Raw genomic sequence first — 20,335 nt, forward strand, 5'->3', positions numbered from 1 at the left:
GGGCACAGCAACCCTCACCACAGGCAGTGCAGGAGACACAGTACCCTGCATGCTTGTGCATGGCGCCCACCCAGCACTCAAACCCAAATGACAATAGTAAAAAAACTCAGTTTATTTCTCTCTAAAGGCAGAGCTTTCCTTTAAAAAACAGGTCATTTCACTTGTGAGAGGGTGTAGGGCTGAACTGCAGGGGAAAGGCCTTTATCACGCCCTGCTCCAGACCAAGAGCTGTTGCTCCCTGAGGGTGTACACTGCCTGCATAAGGCAGGCTCAGAGCATGTAGGGCGGCTCTGCATGGCCTGGCAGTGAGCAGAGCGAGGAGCACGGGTCCCCCGGCCCAAGCTGGGAGCAACTGCAGCTCAAGGCGGTTCATGCAGGCGGCACAGGACAAGGAGCAGGTGCTGCAGCCTGTGCACTCCATGGCAGCAGTGCCAGCAGCCCCCATGCCAGGAGGGCAGTGCTGGGGCAGCGGCAGGCACTGGCTGGCCCAGGTGCAGGCACAGGGTGAATCCTGAGTGGCTGGTCCATTGTTGCAGAGATTTGGCTTAGCCCAGGGGAGTCTTGGGGCCAGCAGTCCTGGTGCCAGTGCTGGGGGAGTCTCCAGCCCCTCCCAGCACCGTCCAGCTGTCCGGGGGTGGCCCCAGGCGGTAGCACAGTAGCTGTGCTGTAGGAGAGCTCGATGGGGGCACAAGAGGTGTTAATTCTGAAAAGGGAGAGAAAGGAAGACATGGAGCATAAGGTGTACAGCTGGAAGCTCAGCACAGCCTGCAAGGGGAAGCAGATGTTCCCAGGTGAGCATCAGCCCACACCCCACCTTACAGAGGACATGTTGGGGGATGAGCCAGTGCAGCACTGAAGAAACTTACCTGCTGGGCTGTGGAGTCCCCTCCCTAGCTCCTCCATGCTGCTTTGGAAGAGAACACAGCATCCATCATACCCCAAGCATGGCCTCCTGAGAGACACAGCATGCTCATGACCCTGGCACGGCAGGAATGGCACAGCAGCAGCAGGCACTGGGGGTACAGAAGGCTCTAAGCCCCCTTGCTACCAAGCTCTCCTCCCAGGCCAGCCTGTCCCAAGATTGCAAAGCCGTATCTCCTTCCCATCAGGAGCTCCATGTCCAAAGGGGTGGTGTTTCATTGGGCTACACATACAGCTCCAGTCTGTGCACACACACTGGCTCAACCCAAGCTCGGACCTGCCAGACCCAGCTGGGTACCCGCTGCCATGGAGAACAGCCATGATGGAATGGGCCTCACAGGCCCACCACCCACACTTCTGCAGACCTGCAGGTTAACGCTCTGCTGCTGGACTGTTCCATCAGCTGCTCCCCAGCACAGGACACACACCATCAAGCTCAGCCCATAGCCCCAGTCCACACAGAAGTCAGCATGACCAGGCCTCCATCCTGATCCAACCCCCAGGGAAATCAGTGGGAGAAGAGGGACAACTGAGTCCTGTGTGAGAGGCATGTCTGGACAGGCTGGCCTCAGGCTGGCAGAAACAGAGTAAGAAACATCTCTGGGTGCATCCTGGGGGTCAGCATCTGTACCCCAAATCTCTGCTGCAAAAGCTGGACTGCATGGTCTGCTCCTCCACCACTCAACCATCTGTTCACTCGAGCTCTCAGTGGATAGAGCAGAGAAAGACCAGGAAGCTTGGTTCCATGCAGCTCTCCTCCATGATCCCACCATGCCCATGACCCAAGCAGCTCCCCTTGCATGGGGCACAGAGAAGGAGACAAGACAGGGTTCATCAGAGAGATCCCTGAATACAAGCAGCAGCTCACCACCTACCCAGATAAGGTTTCACTGACATTATCATCTTCCTCCTCCTCCTCCTCCTCCTGGCAAGCAAACAAACAAAAACCCACCATGACATCTCATTGCATGGGCAGGTCTCTGCCAGGAGCGAGGCTGGGCTGCTCTGGCCCCTTCACAAGACAGTCACTGCCCAGACACAGTACAAAGGTTTCCCACAAGCAGCAAGGGAAAGACTGGAGTGCTGGGCTGCCAGAACCCTCTGGGCTTGGGCACACAGGGACATACAGGCCATAGCTCGTCCCATGTCCCCTCCAGGTGCAAGGCCTCAAACACAAGCTGTGAGCATGGACCATGCTGACAGAGCTGCTGACACAGTGCACCTCTGCCCAGGGACAGTGGTGGATGGGCACACCCTGCAGGGTAGGCAGAGACTACCAGAAGCAGGCTGCACACAGGTACAACCCCAAGCACTGCCAGGCTGGACTCACACTGGAAGCATGAGGCCAAGGACCAAGCATCCAGAAGTTCACAGACAGGGACATAGTGAGACCAGTATGGCAATGCTCCAGTTGCTGTGGCCATGCAGGAGGTGCAGTGCAGATGGGCTGGGCTGAACCTTAGCCCAGGCTGGCAGGATGATGAAGCAGGGTCCTCTGCTTCAGAAGCAGCTCTCACCCCAGCCATGAAACCAGATGTGCAGCCCAGGTCCCTGTGTGACCGGGCCAGCAGAGCAGGGCTGAGGCTGCAGCAGTGCTGGGCCTGACAGTAGAGCTCCTGGAGCACAGACACCAAGGAACTGCATCTGCTGTGTGAGCCACACAGCACAGTGCACCTCCTCACATCAAGCTGCCATGTGCGATGGGGGCTGTGCAGGTATCAGCAGGGCTCTGGGAGGGCAGGAGCAGGGAGCTGAGAAGGGGTCACTCTGTCCCTGCCCTAATTCCAGACAGCCCTCAGCATGGGCCTGACTTGCACATACTGTACCCCAACGTGGTGTGTGAAGGGGGCAGTCCCTGGGGGAGCTGGCTCACGGGGTCTGCTGGCCTCACTGCTCTCCAAGACACATGAAGGGTGAAGGGGCTGATCCTGCCTAGAGCCTGGGACGGGGCAAAAGCAGCAGAGTTAGCGCCTGCAACCTGCAGAAAGTCCAGCTGGGAATGTACAGGCAAGACTGTGGGTGAAGAATAGGGAATCCCTGCTGTGCTGGCAGGAGGGTGCAAACAAGGGTGAGGGGTCACTGCTCAGGCCAGGTACCATCAGCCCTGAGCTGGGCTACAGCTCAGGCAATGTACAGCAGTTCAGCATAGAGAGCAGCTACACCTCCCACGCCAGCCAAAGATGGGGGAGTGGCAGAGAACACAACCAAAAGGACAACATTCTCCCTGCCTGGTGTGTTTCACCAGCCAGGCAGCAAACCATCTCCCCTCCACACAGCCCAGGACAGGGTCCCACACCAGAGACACTGATTCCAGAGCTACGCAGAAAGATACATCTGAGAAATTCCTCCTACCTGCATGTGTTGCTTCCCAGAGATCCAGTGCCATCTGAAAGGCCTGGGCCACAGTCAGAGTCACAGCCTGGGCCTGTGTACATGAAAGAGAGGGAATGCCTGCTTCCACCCGGGCCCTCAATCCAGGATAACTCCACTGCCACGAAATCCGAGACCCCCCCCAGCATCCCTCGCTGCCTTTCTCTGCAGAACACACAGATGGAAGGCCAGAGCTCAGTTCTGTGCCTGTCTGGCCCTGGGGCCAGCCACTCCCAAGAGCAGACCCTCAGGAGCTGGGACAGGAAATCCCTCCTCTGCTCACTGCCTGCCACTGCAGCACATGAGCACACCTGCTCCCTGGCTCCAAAACCAGCTGAGGTTCGCAGAGGTAATGACCTTCTCTTGCTGAAGGAAAGAAAGCAGGCCCTTCCTCCCACCCATACCTCACGGAGCCAAGAGCAGAAGGTAAGTGCTTACAATCTTCTTCTTGGGTGAGAGGAAGGCATGGCACTCCAGTGCCCCGCTCTCCTGGCTCTGGGCAACATAGGCAAATACTTTGTTCTGCAGCTTATCTGTTGTGCAGTAGGAGATCCTGTGGGCAGAGAGGAGCTGTTAGGCCAATCCGGTACCCCGGCATGGCACTTCTGCTGCACTCCCAGCACATCAGCAAGCACTACTGACAACCTGAGGCTTTCACCTGCCTGAGCTGCAAGCTTTGGTAGCCCAAACCCCCAGCAAGGGCCAGAGGCTGCCTGGTACCTGCAGCAGGTAAAACATCACTGCATCCACAGGCACTCCGTCCTGTGCCATCTCAGAGTGCCCTGTAGTTTTCTGATGGCCAATCCAGTGTGTGAACTCAAGCATTGGGACAAGAGGAACACAGAAGGGTAGGCCTCCAAGGACACAACTGGAGGCCAGGCAGAGGGATGTCTGACCTGGCACATCAGGTCTGGTGCTGAGACCTACACTTTGCAGCAAAGAGATGTTCTGTCTCTGCTTCCCATCTAGCCACCAGACTGCACACTTACTGCCCCTCACACCCAGCACCCACAGACACCCAATCCAGCCAAGGATAAGTGGCAGCAGGAGAAATCAACGTCAGTTCTCACAGCAACTGCCTTTATCCTGCCCAATAAGCTGCAGCAAGAAGGGTGGTCCCATGGCAGTGGAGGCAGACATGCAGTCCTGTCCTAACTGTGGGGCTTTCCAGTCATGAGCCTCAAAATCCTGCTGAATGCCAGAAGAGAGAAGCAGGGCACAGAGAGATCATGGATGGGCTGATGAACTCAAGACCACCCGGGATCCTGCCTACACTCAGCCTCAGGCAGTGCTGGGAGCACAGCAGAGAGGGCACAGGTCTCAGGGAGCTAAAGAAAGACCTAAGCTTGAAGGTACTGCTGACAGAAGACCCAGCCCTCCCTGGCTGCTCAAATTCCCATCACTCTTCAGCTGACTGCTGGGGAACACGCAGCCTACACCTGTGACATGCCTACCTGTAGATAGAGATGTTCTCCACCATCTCCTTAGTGTCTGCATCCTGCAGTGAGATGCCCCTTGGAGACACTGTAAGAATCACCTTCTGAAACTTGCGAGCTCCGACTCGTGCCTGGCAGTGGAAAAACACCAGCAATCTCTGCAAACCTGGCAAGGGTCTTCACCTCACCCCCTCACTGGAAGGAGCCCCACAGACTCTGTACAGTATCACTCACTTGGATACTTGCTGCAAAGGCTCCTGCTGTAGGGATGGGACAGCAGAGTCTGGCAATCAGGCATGCCCTGCACAGAATACTCTTCAAATCTGCTCACTGCCACATACACAGGAAGGGACAGACCCCACCTCTCCCAGTACTTCACCCTTCTCTCCATGCAGTGGCAGGGCACAGCTCTGCTCCCAGCCAGGTTCAGGTGTGGGAGCAGGTAGCTGGGGCTGTCCTGCAGGAAGACAGCTTCCTCAGAGCACACAGGCAGACACCAGTAGCCTCCTGCATGCCAGCCTCCTCTTGAGAAGGGCACAGTCCCTCACTGGAGTTCGGGGCTAGGACACAGACACTTCCCAGTGCAGGGAGTGCAGGGCCTGGACTCTGACCCCACACACCAGGGCCCCAGGACCGGGTCTCACCGTGGCCACGATCCTGCGGATGGCAGCAGCAGCCATGTCTTCTCCTTTTGGTTTTTCTACCAGCGTCATGCCCAGATACTTGAGGGTGAAGCACATCCCCTCAAGCAGTGGCTCCTGCATATCGGCCCAGCTCTCAGGAAGCTCTGCAAAGATAAAAGCCCTTAGAAGCCACACGCCAGCAGCCCCACAGCTAGTCCTGCCAGAGGCACCCTACCCATGCCTCCCAGCAGCAGTGCTGCTCCCTGCCCCCAGCAGGACACTCTCCTGGTTCTGTGACACTCTCATAAGAGGAACAGAAGGAGTGGGCAGTTCACCCTTGAAGCTTTAGTCCTCTAGCCCTGGAAGTCCAGTTCTGTCAGCACTGACAGACAGCTCCTGCATATCTGCACAGGGCTGAGGATGCTGCAGCCCTTATTGCTGTTTACAAAACCTTGTGTTCTTGGGTCTCATCTGTTTCATTAAAAACAAAATGTTCTCTGTAATGCATTCATCTCAGCCACCTGAGCTGCTGGCACACCTGAAGCGCAGCAGCATTCACTGCCACATTCAGATCAAAATCCCCAGACTGGCCCAGTGTAAGCAAAGCCAAATCCCTTGGCATCTCATCTGCAGCAGCAGGCTGCCAGGGCAGGGGCAGCTTAGCACTTGTGATCCGAGCTGGGGTGACTGGGAAGCAACCGCACCACAGATGCTTTGTTAAGAAAGAGATGGGAATTGCCAAGATATGTACTGTTCACACTAAGCTAATACTTTTCAGGGTTATTTTCACCTCTTCCCTGGGATTTGCTCCCTGAGCATTACTGGCACACTTGCAGAAGGGTCCAACTCATAATTGGAATGCTCTGAACCCACAGGGAAATCAGGAGACCTTATTTGCACAGCATACTCTTGCACAAGTGACGACTATCAGGGAGGCTGCCTGGTGCCATGCAGGCACCAGTAACCTCCACCCCGGGCAGTAGAACCCTATTGTCACTCCAAACTCTGAGGACAGTCCATGTATACCAGGCTTGCCAGGGCAAGTGCTGCTGCTCCAGCAAAGCCTTGGGCAGCTGACTGAGAACAGCCAAACATGGCCCACCTGTGCCACAGGGTGACTGCAGGGTTATGGAATCATGGAGCAGTCTGGGTGGGAAAGGACCTTAAAGCTCATCCAGTTTCACTCCCACAGGCAGGACACCTTCCACTAGACCAGGCTGCTCCAAGTCCCGTCCAACCTAGCCTTGAACACTTCCAGGGATGTGTCCATAGGTCGGTCTCGGATCCTGCCAGGCAGCAGACAGCACGGGCTGGCCTGGCACACTCGCAGAGGAACAGATGCGGCAGCCCGAGGGGCCCAAGGCCCGCGGAGGCCGGGGCGGTCCCCGGTGCAGTCCAGCGTGTTCCAGCGCCTGGCACGGCCGCCCAGGCCCGTCAGCCCTCTGGCGTGGGTGGCCTCGATTCACAAGTGGGGCAGGAGGCGACAGCCCAAGGAGCGTGGCAGGGCGGGCTCGGCGAGAAGCTGCAGCGCTACGCTGCCCAGGCCGGCAGTGCCCCGGCCCCTTCGGCCCGACGCCCTCGCCTCCCTTAACCCGGCCACCCTTACGGCCGCTCCCGCCCCCCCCCAGTCCTCCAGGCCCCTCTGCAGCAGGCAGCGGCCGTATTCCCAGCCCGACTGCGCCGAGCTGCGGGCTCCGCGCCCGGAGCGATGCCCGGCCCCGACCCCGACCCCGACCCCGCACCCGTCCGCACTCACTGCGCCGCCGGCGGAGACCCAGACCGTGCCGGGCGAGGCGCGGGCTCCGCAGCACGGCGCGCCCCGCCGCTCGCAGCGCCTCCATAGCGGAGCCGGGATCGAGCCGAGCCGAGCCGATCCGAGCTGATCCTGCCGCTGTGGGGGGCCGGTCCCCGCGGGCGCGACGCGCTCGCGTCAGCGCGGCGGAGGCGGCGGGGTTGCCACGGCAGCGGGGGCGGGGCGAGGCGGGCTCCGCAGCGGCGGCGGCGGCAGCCGAGCGGGCCCTGGGACCACCCCGACCCCGTGGGACCATCCCGGCCCCGGGCCCGGGCCCGGCGGAGGGCGCGATGCAGCTGCGGCACGTGCGGACCCTGCTGGCCCCGCAGGTCGGACCGGGTCGGGTCGGGTCGGGCCGGGCCGGGCCGGGCCAGGCTGGGGGGGATCGGGCCGCGGGGAAGCGGGCCGGGCCAGGCCGGGTCGGGGAGAGCGGCCCTGACTGGTCTGGGGCGCGTCAGCGACGCTGGGGCTGTACTGTGATTGCTGAGCCGTGTGTGCCCAGCAGCTGAGCAGCGTGGGCTAGCTGAGCCGTGTGTGCCCGCTGGGGCTCGTTGTGTGCCCGCTAAGCCGTGTGTGCCCGCTGGGGCTCGTTGTGTGCCCGCAGGACGGGACGGCGCGGGTGACCTGCATGGCCTGGTCCGCCAGCAGTGCCCGCTTCGCCGTGTGCACCGCGGAGCGCGTGGTGCTGCTCTACGACGAACAGGGCGAGCGGCGCGACAAGTTCTCCACCAAACCGGCAGACGCTAAGGTGAGCGGAGCCGGGCCAGCCGGGCTGGGGAATGGGCATGGGCCAGGCAGCGCTGGGGCAGCTGGCCTTCCCACGGTCACACCGACCCTCTCCACAGTACGGCAGGAAGAGCTACGTGGTCAAAGGCATGGCCTTCTCCCCGGACTCCACTAAACTGGCCATCGGGCAGACAGACAACGTTGTCTACGTGTACAGGATCGGTGAGGAGTGGTGAGTGTGTGGTGGGGTCCAGCATGCTCCATTCTGCCCTGCCATGGGCTCCCTTAGCCTGATCCTCGCCCTGGCACACACTGCAGTGCCCATCACCTGACCCGCAGGGAGCCACACAGGTGCCCATGGGGAGCAGCAGGTGAGGTTTCCTCGGCAGGGCCCTTATGGAGCCCGGACTGTGCATGCAGCTAGCTGGAGCCTGTGTTGCCATCATGTGTCACAGCTGTGCAGTGATGGCACACACCTGCCCCACTGCAGCCTCATTTGCTGGCAGGAGTTGTGCTAACGGCACTGAGAAAGGCAGTTCACTAGGAGTTTGGAATCTCAGACGCTGGGGGTCTTCTTGGTTTTTTGCCTAAAGTTGTGATAGACTAGCAGCACACAGGACTTCAATGGACTGTGTTTGGCACTATCAAACCAGACTGCATATAAACAGTAGGGTGATCAGAATGTGTAGGGTTGCTGATAGTAATTTTTGTTTATATTTTTCTGCAGGGGTGACAAGAAGGTGATATGCAACAAGTTCATCCAAACGGTGAGACCCAGACTTGTGTTTGACTTCATTTTCTGTGGCATATGTAGGAAAAGACAATGAGAGGTCTCTCTGCTTATACTCACAGGTGTACTTGGCCAAACTGTGCTTGACCTTTAAAGATCCTGAGAGAATCTCTAAATTCTGAGGCATGTATTGCTCATCAGGCTTCAGAGTTGTCCTAATGCCTGAGTATAACAGAGTAAACTGTTGAACGATCAATGCAATCAGTTATAAAACTTTGGGGACTACTTTAGGCATCAGTGGACAGACTATTTTAAGGGAGTTGAAAGGGAAAAATATGTGACACTCAGAGCCCAACTATTTTTCACAGGTTTGCAGCGCTAAACTCCAAGATGCCTTATTAAACAAAATGTAAACTGTACAGAATTCAAACTGTGCAATTTCCATACGCTCAATTGTCTCAGGTTTGTGATTTCTGTCAGGTTTGCTCCTTGGCCACCTCTGTGTTCTGCTGCTCTGGCTCGGCCTGCCTGTGTCAGAGAGCAATCTGCCCAGTAGGTGTTTGCCAAGGCTTGCCCTGAGATCTGTTTGGAAAAGGCAAAGGTGTTATGAATTCCTTGCACAGAAAGCCATCAGAGTGAGTAAATACAGTGCACTGACTACTTCTACCTTCAGAGGCAAAAGTCCAGCAGCTGCCTCAGGCTTTCCAGGCAAGTGGCATCACCCCATAGTCTCTGTGTCACCAAGAAAGTTCTCTGCAGGGTAGGAGGAATCATCCTTCATGTCCAAATCCCCAGAAGACATAGAGCTGCTCCTGATGGAGTTGCTGGAGTCTCTGTGCCAGGCTTTCTCGAGCTGTCTCTCAGGTGAAGGGTAGTCTCAGCCTCTGGGTTGAAAGCTTTTATCTCAGAGCTGGGTCATGGCCTGCCACTGTGGCTGCTCTGATGCTGCAGGGAGCCCAGGGAATTCTGTGTCTCTGAGACAGGAAAGCTGCTGGTCAGCCTCTGTTTTGTCTGCAGTTGAGCTGCTGCACTGACTGGTCATGAGAACAGAGTGTCATGAAGAAAAGAGAGCAACAGGGGCTTGGCGTCCATTTGTCCCTTTCCTGAACAGGCTGGCTATCCCAGGTGTGGGCAGCTTTAGCCTCCCTGGAGAGCTCTTTCCTTGTGTACTGCTTGCTGCCTACCCCTCCAGCTGCCAGCTCGGTGGGGGCCTGCTCACCTCTCACAAGCTCAGATGCTGTGCATGGCACATGTACAGGATTTTGTATTTTTAATGTAGAAATTCAGTATTTTTTTCTCTCATTTCTCATTTCCCCATATCTTTTCTACCTTTTATAACACATTAAATCCTTTTTTTTTTTTTCCCAATGCTGTATGTCTGGGTTTTTACCACTGTGCCTGGCTTTCTCCTGTAACTAAATACTGTTATTTACAAATTTTTGAAATGCTCAGTCAATATGAGAGATCATTTATTGAGCCCTTTCCCTCTCCTGCCACTGGGCCCTCTCACACACACAGTGATCCCAGTGTGTGATCACACTGGCAAGCCAAACCTCCTGCTGAGGGCCAGGAGGACAAACAATGAGCACATCACCACTGTGTGAGGCTTGTTCCCAAGCTTTTGTTGTGTTAGAGTGGAAAATAAATCTGGCAGATAATGAGGGAAACGCACAAATTCCTGGGAAACAGAGGTAATGAAAATGGGTCTTGGTTGTTGGTTGGACATTTAAATTATGAACAGTTTGGTTACCTTGAGACATTTTGTTGTCTGATTGTAGCTGTGTTTGCTGATATGAATGATCAGAGCAGGGATGGAAGATGAGATAAATAAATGAGGAATGAATAAATGCTGATATGTATCTTAAGTAGTCCCAGATGCTTAAAATGGGACAGAGATCCAATGAGGCTAGTGCTGATGGCACACTGCCAAACACCAGCCTTCTTACTGACTGAAGTTCTGCAGGGTAGATGTGAAGGGCTTTCATAAACTTTCTTGGTCCTCTCTTACAGTTGGCTTTTGTGGTCAGCTTTATTAATTCTGACTCCCCCTCAGCTTTTGAGAATACCTTTGGTTTGGATTTAATGAGCCTGTTTCTACCTGACCTATTTGTTAGCATCTAATAACCATCTTACTCGTCAATGAAAAAAACACTATTTCTTATTTATCAAATAAAGATCCAATGGACAAGTATTCTCATAGCTATTGCAGAAGTTGTCACAGTGAAATTATTTTTATATTTTATACTTGTTGCAAAAAACCTTTTAAAACAGCCATGATTTTATACATTCACCAATAGCATATGGTAAGCCAAGCACTGCTCAGTTAGTAATACTCGCAAAAGAGCTCCAAACTGAACACATCCCTATAACTTTTTTGCCCTCCCATAGTCCTCCTGTGCTCAATTACTTTGCCCCAGCTCACTTTTATCGAATTTGAGCTTCAGCATGAATTAAGGTTTGTCCAGTATCTTCAGCTACTGTAAGGCCTGTCCAAATGCCCCATCTCTCCTGCTTGAATAGTGTCTGTTCATGAACTATTTTAGGGTGGCAGTGGGGCAGGAAGCTGGGTAGGGTGGAGCTCTTACCTCTCTTTTTACCTCCTCCTTTGCAGAGTGCTGTGACCTGCTTATTGTGGCCAGCAGAGAATATCATTGTCTTTGGTCTTGCTGAAGGAAAGGTAGAGAAACTTGTTATTTGCGTGACTTTCTTTCCCTTGTGGGGTCTGCCAGGGTCTGCCAATGGCTGGGCTAAGGGGTAGGAGCCATCACTGGGTGCCACAGTAACAGCAGCAGAGGGATTACATCGTGGACTTGAATTTTCTGGTTTACATTTTCTGGAGGTTCTACTGGATCTTTTGGATCTTTCTCCAAACTTTTCTAGAAATGTGGAAATGTGACTCCAACTTTTCCACTTCTATAACATACTGGAAGGCAATGAGCTTCCTGTGATTTCTTTCCCTGATAGTGAACAGGGAAACCTCTGGGAATGTTACTTACACTGGGAGAGATCCACATTCTACTGGCGAAAGCAACATTGATAGATTTCTCTTTCTCAGGTTCGTTTAGCAAATACAAAGAACAACAAGTCTTCCACCATCTATGGGACAGATTCCTACGTGGTCTCACTAACTTCCAAGTGAGTATGCCATTGCTTTGGGCTGCCCTGCTGTGGCTCAGTCTCACACCTGCTGCTGGCTTGGCATAACAGGGACCAGCATGGGAGGTTACCAGTGTTCTTTTGCTGTCACTTTCTTGTCAAGTTAATAACATACTGTGCTCTCCAGAAGGAATTCCTTCCTAAAATCTGGTACCTGGCTGTGCCACATGGGCAGTCTGGTTGTCCTTCAAACACAGCTGAGGATGGAAGTCTCCATGAGCTTACTTATATACTCTGATGTTTTTGAATCTGTGACTTTATAAGGATTACGTTTGTCAGCTTCATCTAATAAGTAATAACTAACATTAATCATGTTTAAGGGCTAAAAAAAGTAACATCATTCTGCCAGATAAAACCTTTGACAATTAGGAAAATGACCATAAAGTGCAATTTAAAATTATTTTAATTAATAAGATTTCATTTCAACTACTTTAGTATTCTTTACCTAAGAATTGAAACACGTCATGGTCCTAGGAGTGGAATTTTCACAAAATGCTGTCATTCTGGTGACAGGTACATGACTGCTGGATTGCTACAGTGTCCATAGAATTTGTATTCTGTTCTTGAATCTTCTAATATTCATTAAAAAGTGTTTCTCTGGGTACATGGTTTTTGGCCTGTTTCTTTTTCTTTGCTCTCTTCTCCCTGCTTGTGTCCAGAAGCACAAGACATCAGTGCTATAAAAAATGGACTTAGGCCTGGAGTTTTGTCCAGGTGTTTTTTGCCCACATTGTGTTTCTTTTAGGGATTCCCAGTATCATAACATTCCAGCCTCACTTCTGGAACAGTTCCAGTGCAAGAGCTGTTTGATGTACCTTGCTGCAAGCACTTGTGAACAAAGTCATTATTCCACTGAAGGTCACTTAGCTTCTTGGTTTTAGTAATACAGAAAGTTTTTTATTGTGATTTTACATGATGAAGACACTTAACTGGTCACTCTCCTTTCCACTCTGGGTTCTTTTGTCTGCTTTCTTTTTACAGACACTGGCACAGGTACTTGATATTTGTCTTGTCTTTGGGGAAGGTTCCTTTGATGAGGAACATCAACCATGACCCTGGGAATTGCTGCTCTGGGCGGGGATATGAGTATGAAGGTGCAAGTCTTCCTGTAACATTGCATCATCCTGTATGTGTTTTTCTGCAGTGTGTCAGGGAAAGGAATCCTGTCTGGCCATGCAGATGGAACCATAGTGCGCTTCTTCTTTGATGATGAGGGTTCAGGTGAATCACAGGTACCAAAGATCTTTCTTGGTGAGCAAAATTCCTATTTGCACAGCCTGCTTCCCAGCTCCAGAGCTCTGGAAAGGCATCCGGCTGTGGAGAGAGTGGAAGTCTGGAGAGGAACTGCAGGCTGTGCGTGCTAGCAAAGGTTTTGGGAAGCACTGATGGAGGCAGAACAGTGATTAGATGCTTTGGAATACACTGAGGGTGGTGGTAAGGGGGGAATTCATGTTTTTGTGTATGAGGCATAAGGGTGTCCAGGTGTCTGGAAAGATCTGATGTTCAAGTGTCCATGAAAATGATGCTTGTAGAGGTGGGTTTCCATGGAATGGCTACTATTGTCCCCACATTAAGTAGGGTGTAATTACCACAGTTAACGTTGAATCTCAGGCTCACATTTTGTCCTTGGACGCCCAGCATTTCTCCTGACCCTCCCGCTCCTCGGTGCCAGGAGTCTCTGCACTTCAGGCTGTGGTGAAGGGGATGCTGTTCTCAGATCTTTTGTCTCCATCTGAAGCAGTTTGAGCATGGCTGCTCTCTGCCATGCTATCATGAAGATCCATCTATACTCTGCTATGTTGGGAGTTCAGTCTCAGTCTAGTTAATGGTATCAGCCTTCTTAATGGCATTAGAATTCTTCTTACAGTTAATGAAGGTAATAGTTGATAAATCTCTCAGTTCTGGTTTGTCTTCCTACAGACTAGGCAGGCAGACAAAGCTGCCCCCATGAACTGGGCTTTACAGTAGGTCCCATACTGGTCCCCACTGGGATAGCTGAGCACAGAGGCCAGCTAGGAGTTGGGGCCATTCACGTGTCGTGTTCAGGGTGTTCTTGTTTTGTTGTAGGGTAAGTTGGCGGTGCATCCCTGTCCTCCTTACGCCCTTGCCTGGGCTTCCAGCAGCATTGTGGCTGCAGGCTGTGACAAGAAGATTGTCGCTTACGGGAAGGAAGGCAGCGTGATTCAAACTTTTGACTACAGCCGGGACTCGTCAGAGAAGGAATTCACCACAGCAGCCACCAGTCCCAGCGGCCAGTCCATTGTTGTTGGCAGCTATGACAGGTACCACGTACCTGATGGAGAGTTCTCCTCTTTGTAGTCCTTTCTTTGTCAACCATACACAGTTTTTAACGTCTCTCTTATCTCCTCTCTCTTACAGGTTACGGGTTCTGAACTGGAGCCCACGCCGCAGTGCCTGGGAGGAAGGAAAGCCCAAAGAAATAGCTCACCTGTACACCATCACAGCTTTGGCATGGAAGAGGGATGGCTCACGGATCTGTGCGGTTTGTGTCATCAGTCAGGAGGCCTGAGCCCTCAAGTCTCCCACTGGCCCTCAAGTCTCCCATGTTTGTGCATGGGAACAAAGTGGTGTGCTCAGGGGAAGGCTTTGAATGTGGTCATCCTGCTGTGGTCACACCTCACCCAGGGGTGCAGGGCAGACACCAAGGCCAGGACCTTGTGCTAGGGAACTGCTGCAGTTCCCTGCTTCGGGTGTGTGAGTGTGGAGCTGCAAAAGCTTCTGGCTGCTGGTGTGATGGCTCACTGGTTGCATCAGCCCTTCTCTTTTCTCAGAAGCATGATGAGGTTAGCATAGCTTCTCCAGAGCAGTCTCAGGAGCATTCTTTCCTCTGGCCACCCATGAGAAGCAGCATACAAACTGACCTACTAATTACATTCTGTGTTTGTGTGTTGTGTTTTCAATTCAGCCTTCTCTTTCTTTTACCTTTAGCCATCAAGCCTTAATCTGCCTTTTTCTAAAGTCAGATAATTCTTTAAATCTCTTTAAATCGATCTTTCTGCATATTTTCTGTAGTAAGTTGACTAACACTTACTAGTTAGTTAGTTAGTAACACTTCAAACACTTAAATTATTTATGAATATAATAAATGTTATTGTTTATGAATATAATAAAGGTTATTTATAACCTTTATTAGTTTTTTTATGGTTTTGTGTTAAACAATCAAAAATCCTTGAAATATTTTCAGACCAAGAATTACTGAACATGTGAACAACTTTTTTCAGAGAGGGGGAAGGGGCTGAGAATAGGAGATCAGTGGAAAGAATGGGGATGTTATAAAGGAAAAAATAAAGGTGAAAGGATTCTTCTGGAAGGAAGGAGAGAATACGAGGCTGGGAGACAGAGAAGTGGGAAACTGAGAAAAGTAATGGGAAAGATGAGGATAAAGGTGGTTTTTAATCCCACCTCCTCCCATCCCAGATTCATGCCAGCATTTGGTAATCTTCATTTTTCTGAGAATGGCTCAATCTTTCTGTTGTCTAAAGGAAGTCAAAATAGGGCTGGTCCTCCTGCATGTGGGTGCTTGAACCTTGTTTTCCAGAACAGCTGGCACTGATGTGTTTGTGTCTGACCTCTGATCCTCTTCATCCTCTTCCCCTTCTAAATAGGGTCTGGAATCTCTCTCCTTAACTAGAGTTCACTGACCACATGATGTGTTTTTGTCCCCAGGGTACACTGTGTGGAGGAGTTGAACAGTTTGACTGCTGCCTTCGCAAAACCATTTACAAAAATAAATTTGAAATCACATATGTGGGACCAAGCCAGGTAAGAGAGTATCTAATGAAGTATGAAATTCCTGATGAAAATGGGATGTTTGCCAGAACTAGACGTGTTTGGAGTTCTGCACCTATGGTTTGTTCATACCAACTTGTTGAGAAAGGCATAGGGGATATGCCTGGGACAGGGCTAAGGTTGGGTGGGAACTGGACAGCATAAGAGACCATGGAGTTAATTTCCTACCTTGTGAATTTTTGTGAGGTACCTCCATGTCAAGTGCAGACTTCTAAAGTGATTTCATTTCAGACAAATTGACCTTGTTCAGAATGTGGCAGTAAGGGTGAGCTGGCAGCCTGGGCACCCCTGTGCAGTCAGGGGAGAGAGTACAAGGACTCTTCAAAGGGGGCTTATCCTTGGGGGCCTGAGTGGGTCTCCAGTTAGGCTAGTAACTTGTAAATGGCAAAAGTAAGAAACACACATGTCTACTACAGCTGTCATTCCATGCAAAAGGAATAGTAAGGTTTTTTAAAAAAGCAGAGGGAAATTATGTGAGGGGATATCTAAATATTCTAGTATCATCTGTTGCTTAATCTTCCATGGGGCAAGAAGTCTGTGCTGTTCCTCTGTGCATGGCCTCATACTGCTTTTCCTCACTTTCAACAGGTCATTGTGAAGAACCTCTCCACAGGAACCCGAGTTGTGTTGAAATCCCAGTATGGCTATGAGATTGATGAGGTGAAGATTTTAGGGAAGGACAGGTACCTGGTGGCCCATACGTCAGACACATTACTGCTGGGTGATGTCAGCTCCAACAAGCTCAGTGAGGTACTGGAAAATGGGTGGCGTTTCTGGAGTGTCAAATGCTTAACTTCATAACTCAGAGGATATGATTTCTGCATGGGAACAATCCCTCTTTTCAAAGAATCATAGAACAATTCAGGTTGGAAGGGGCCGTGGGAGGTCTTTTATCAAACTTACTGTCCAAAAGGAGGTCAATATTAAATTCAGCTGTTGTTGCTCAGGTCCCACAATTTCTTTAGTCCTCTGTTCCAATGCTTTACTGTACTCATGGGGGAAAGCATTTCTCTAAGTCTTCTTGGTATTTTGACTGTTTTATAATCATTTTTCATCCTTTCACTCTGCATCTGCCAAAAAAAGCCTGGTATCACTGTATTAGAGGTTTCCTAAACCTTCCCTTCTCCAGGCTGAAGAAGCCAAATTCCTTCAGCCTCTCTTCACAGTGTAAATGCTTCATTCCCAACCATCCTGATGGCAGTCTGCTGAACTTGCTCCAGTTTATGAGTCTTTCTTGTACTTGGGGGCCCAAATCTGGATGTTTTACAAATATACATTCCAGAGGTGAATGTACAAATCTTACTGTGTTTAAAAGAAACAAAAAATTATCAGAAAACAATTCATGGCTGCATCCCACAGCTTATGGCAGTGCCATTTCTGGTACCAGACAATTCACACAGAATTGTCCATCCCCTGAGCCTCACGGTGCACTGACTGCTGAGCCCATGTGCTGAGCCTGGAGAATGTGGGCAATAGGCTAATGTCTAATAAAAGCATTAAACAGGCTTCAAGGACATATTTGCTTTGTTCACAAAGTTGTCACATGCCTTTAATCAGACTGATGGTGAGCTAATGAATCTCTCTTGGAGCAGGAGCTCTGACTGGCGGTTTGTGTTGGAGAATGTTGATACTTGGTAATATAACTGAGAATTTGGCCAGAATGAAGCTCCCAGCTTTCTCTACATCTTACTGCACTGAGTTTTTCTTTAGATTACACAGCTATACTCACTTCTCAGAAAGAGCAAGGCTGTGAGATGTCCATTTGCTCTCTTGCTGTCTCACTGGAGTTTCTTTGAAGCAGTAAGTTGGAGTTTGCACTCTGTGAGGGAAGAGGACTGCTGTAGCCTTGGCTTTCAGTTTTCTGCTTCTCTGGTCACCTGTCTGTTGTTACCACAGCAGCTATTGCATTATCCAGTGCTTTACACAAATTTCCAACCAGTTGTTCCCCCACTGGCACCATGCTCATCAGACATTGCTAGAGTGACCCTAAAAAAAAAGTGTTTCAGCTACATGTGGTGAGGAGATTCTGCTCCCACAAGTGGTAGCAGTGATTCTGTGGCTATGATTAACAGAGGTAAAGGAGCTGTTTGGGTGCTTTTTGTAATAAAGCTGGTCAGCTTTATTTTTTTGTAATAAAGCTGGAGGGGAAGGTGGAGAAGGGCCTGTAAAGGATAGGATAGAGACCCTTTGGTCCCATAAAGGCCTCTTGTTCGGAAGGCAGCAATGTACTATACAAAGAGAGCTGGAGTCTGAAGCTGAGTCTAAAGTAAGGAGAGGAACATGTGGAATTTGCAAGCTGGGAATGACTGAAAAATGGTGTTGGCAGCTAAAGGGATGGAATACGATCCATTGTGCCGTGTAAGTCATGCTGTCAGTTGTGGGAGCCAAAAGCTGGACAGAGGACCCCATCATCTTCAGACTGGTGCTGGTGGAGCTGTCAGCCTCACCCTGTGCCGTTGCTTTGTAGGTGGCCTGGCAAGGATCTGGGGGGAATGAGAAGTTCTTCTTCGACAATGAGAACGTAAGTAGGATGGGACAGAATGCTCCCCATGAATGGTGTGTAAAGCTGTGTGTGCACCAACAAAAGTGTCACCTGCATTTCTGGAAAACCCTGTTTCTCAGCAGTTTCCTGGATTTAGCCTCTTCATGCAGATCCCAATCTGCTTCTTCCCTGTACTTGCCTTTTCCACATGCCAGGTACAGAACAAACTCAGTGTGTGGACTGACGAGTTACATAAGTCATAACCCTGAAGGAGAGAAAAGCAATAAAAGATCAATGGACACAGAGGGTGTTAGAGATACAGAATACAGCTGTCATGGGGAGAGCTTGACTCCTGCAGGACTGATAGGCCTAAAATTAAAATCCCCAGCCATGAGGAAAAGCTGTCAGTCGCAACAAGAAGACAAGAATAGCTCCTTAGTCATCCCAGAGTATTTAAATTTAGATTTGTGTGCAGCAGACTTCTTTCCTGTACCCCTCACTGGTAGATGCGAGTGTTTCTGTTGCTTTATTCTAAAAGTGTATTCCCCTCTTACCATCAGGTCTGCATGATTTTTAATGCTGGAGAGCTGACACTAGTGGAATATGGAAGCAATGACCTTCTGGGGTCTGTCCGCACAGAGTTTGTGAACCCTCATCTGGTCAGGTAATGGTTACATCTGCCTGTGTAACCAGCACAGGCAGTTAGTAAAGTGAGATCAGATACATAACACTGGAGGTGTCCCACACTGTAGCATGCAGCCCACCCACTTCTCACAGGGACCAGTTTAGTTGCCAGGTTAGTGGCTGTCAGGTTTTAGAAGCACAAGAGCCTCTTTTCCTCTGATCTTGGTGCAGCCTGCCATGGCTGTTTCTGAGGTTCCTGTGCATGTTCTCAGGCAGCTCTGCATCCAGCTGGTCCTGGTACAGCATCATTAGAGACTCAGTTGCCAGCAGGACCTCCTCTGTCCCTCTAAAATTCTATACCCCATGTTCTGATTCAGGAGGAGGAATGATCTTGGGCTGCTCAGAGCAATGTAGCTAATGTGTTATTGGGGACCCCTGAACCACAGGGGCAGCTTTGGGGGGAAGCCACGGATCAGAAAGCTTTGCTCTCACTTGAGGCAGCTATAGTTACTGGGCAGGTGTCACAGGTCAGAGAACTGCCAGAGGCTCCATGTGCTCAGGCAAACTGCAGGGAAGTCAGGGAGGGACTCTGTGATTCAAATGTGAATTTTGGGAGTAGTGAAGGTAATAGTCATTCCCTTCAAATCACAGTGTCCGTATCAATGAGAGACAGCAGCGAGGCGTGGATGAGAACAAGAGGCTGGCTTACCTGATAGACATCAAGACTATAGCAACAGGTGAGTGTAACCCTCCTTCCCTTTCCCTGTATTTTGCCAGCCTTCCTTATTCCTTTTCATTTTTTTGTGCCAGGCAGCACATCCCTGAAGGTCCTCTGTGCATTCCCTCTACCAAGCAGCAGATTCTTGAAGTTCCCCTTTGCATTCCCTCTGCCTAGCAGCAGTCCCCTGGAAACCAGGCTGTCCTACTTTGGACAGGATTCTCCCTGTCATGAACACAGCCATGGGTGTCTATGACTGTGTCCTGGACCCAGACTGTGTTGCCTGCACTGCCCATGAGCTGTGCATGTTCACAGACAGTGGGAGAGAGTTGCTGCTGCTGAGAAGGCATCAAAATAAAATGTTACTGCTTTTTGGTGTTCATGTCCCAGTGTCTTTGCTGAGGGTCTTGCCCTAAATAGGTCCCAGGCATCTGATTCCCCTGGCACAGCTGTGGGTGTTGAGCGCTTTGAGGCACATCAGGTACTTACACTGTTTCCTTTCTTTCCTTCCCAAGTGGACCTTGTTGGTGGCTACAACACTGGCACAATTAGTCACGACAGCAAGATCGATTGGCTGGAGCTCAATGAAACAGGCCACAAACTGCTCTTCAGGGACAAGAAGATGAGGGTGAGACAGGCACCTCAGGCCATGTGTCAGGATGGCATGTGTGGGGAGAGGTAGAGACAGTTATATCTGAATGGAGGGAGGGAGGTGAGAAGCACATCTGAAATACTCCTGATTTTTTTGCTTACTGCTCTTTTGGGGAAGATTGACCATGTCCAGATTGCATGAGCTGTCAGTGTTGCATTCTTGAGTCATAGCTAATGCTGAACTTAGTTACTGGACATCTTGCTTCATCTTATCACACCTGACAATGAAAATCATAGGTTCTTCTGCAGTACATATGTCTGTGGTATTCAAAAGTCATGTCAGTCAGGTGAAGCCC

The 20,335-nt window shown here is 51.0% G+C and overlaps 2 protein-coding genes across 5 annotated transcripts in view; one reads left to right on the forward strand and one right to left on the reverse strand.

The window, feature by feature from the left end:
* Positions 1-88: 88 nt before the first annotated feature.
* On the reverse strand, positions 89-7,208 carry LOC128821149 (low density lipoprotein receptor adapter protein 1-like). Of its 3 annotated transcripts, none has more exons than XM_054002091.1 (9): positions 7,107-7,208; positions 5,372-5,514; positions 4,962-5,028; positions 4,746-4,893; positions 3,730-3,844; positions 3,274-3,346; positions 2,748-2,860; positions 1,797-1,846; positions 89-703 (listed from the first exon to the last, which is right to left on the reverse strand). In XM_054002091.1, the coding sequence occupies exons 1-9, from the start codon at positions 7,189-7,191 to the stop codon at positions 370-372; spliced, it is 1,128 nt and encodes a 375-aa protein (XP_053858066.1). In that variant the 5' UTR covers positions 7,192-7,208; the 3' UTR covers positions 89-369. The 3 variants fall into 3 exon arrangements, with proteins under 3 accessions (XP_053858066.1, XP_053858064.1, XP_053858067.1); XM_054002089.1 differs by having other exon boundaries at positions 4,962-5,184; XM_054002092.1 differs by lacking the exon at positions 4,962-5,028 and having other exon boundaries at positions 4,746-4,858.
* Positions 7,209-7,325: 117 nt separating this feature from the next.
* Positions 7,326-20,335, forward strand: part of IFT172 (intraflagellar transport 172) — a 37,650-nt gene continuing 24,640 nt past the window's right edge. The window contains exons 1-15 of one of the 2 annotated variants that reach the window (XM_054002120.1): positions 7,326-7,471; positions 7,747-7,890; positions 7,988-8,100; positions 8,596-8,635; positions 11,210-11,275; positions 11,654-11,733; positions 12,899-12,986; positions 13,822-14,036; positions 14,134-14,257; positions 15,442-15,537; positions 16,153-16,314; positions 18,032-18,085; positions 18,607-18,710; positions 19,322-19,407; positions 19,904-20,016. In XM_054002120.1, the coding sequence (XP_053858095.1) occupies positions 7,433-7,471; positions 7,747-7,890; positions 7,988-8,100; positions 8,596-8,635; positions 11,210-11,275; positions 11,654-11,733; positions 12,899-12,986; positions 13,822-14,036; positions 14,134-14,257; positions 15,442-15,537; positions 16,153-16,314; positions 18,032-18,085; positions 18,607-18,710; positions 19,322-19,407; positions 19,904-20,016 (1,524 nt within the window). In that variant the 5' untranslated portion in view covers positions 7,326-7,432. The remainder of the gene's footprint in view (positions 7,472-7,746; positions 7,891-7,987; positions 8,101-8,595; positions 8,636-11,209; positions 11,276-11,653; positions 11,734-12,898; positions 12,987-13,821; positions 14,037-14,133; positions 14,258-15,441; positions 15,538-16,152; positions 16,315-18,031; positions 18,086-18,606; positions 18,711-19,321; positions 19,408-19,903; positions 20,017-20,335) is intronic. The other variant, XM_054002121.1, reaches the window with a different exon arrangement.

Source organism: Vidua macroura, chromosome 35 (assembly GCF_024509145.1).
Source record: "Vidua macroura isolate BioBank_ID:100142 chromosome 35, ASM2450914v1, whole genome shotgun sequence".
Taxonomy (NCBI): Eukaryota; Metazoa; Chordata; class Aves; order Passeriformes; family Viduidae; genus Vidua; species Vidua macroura.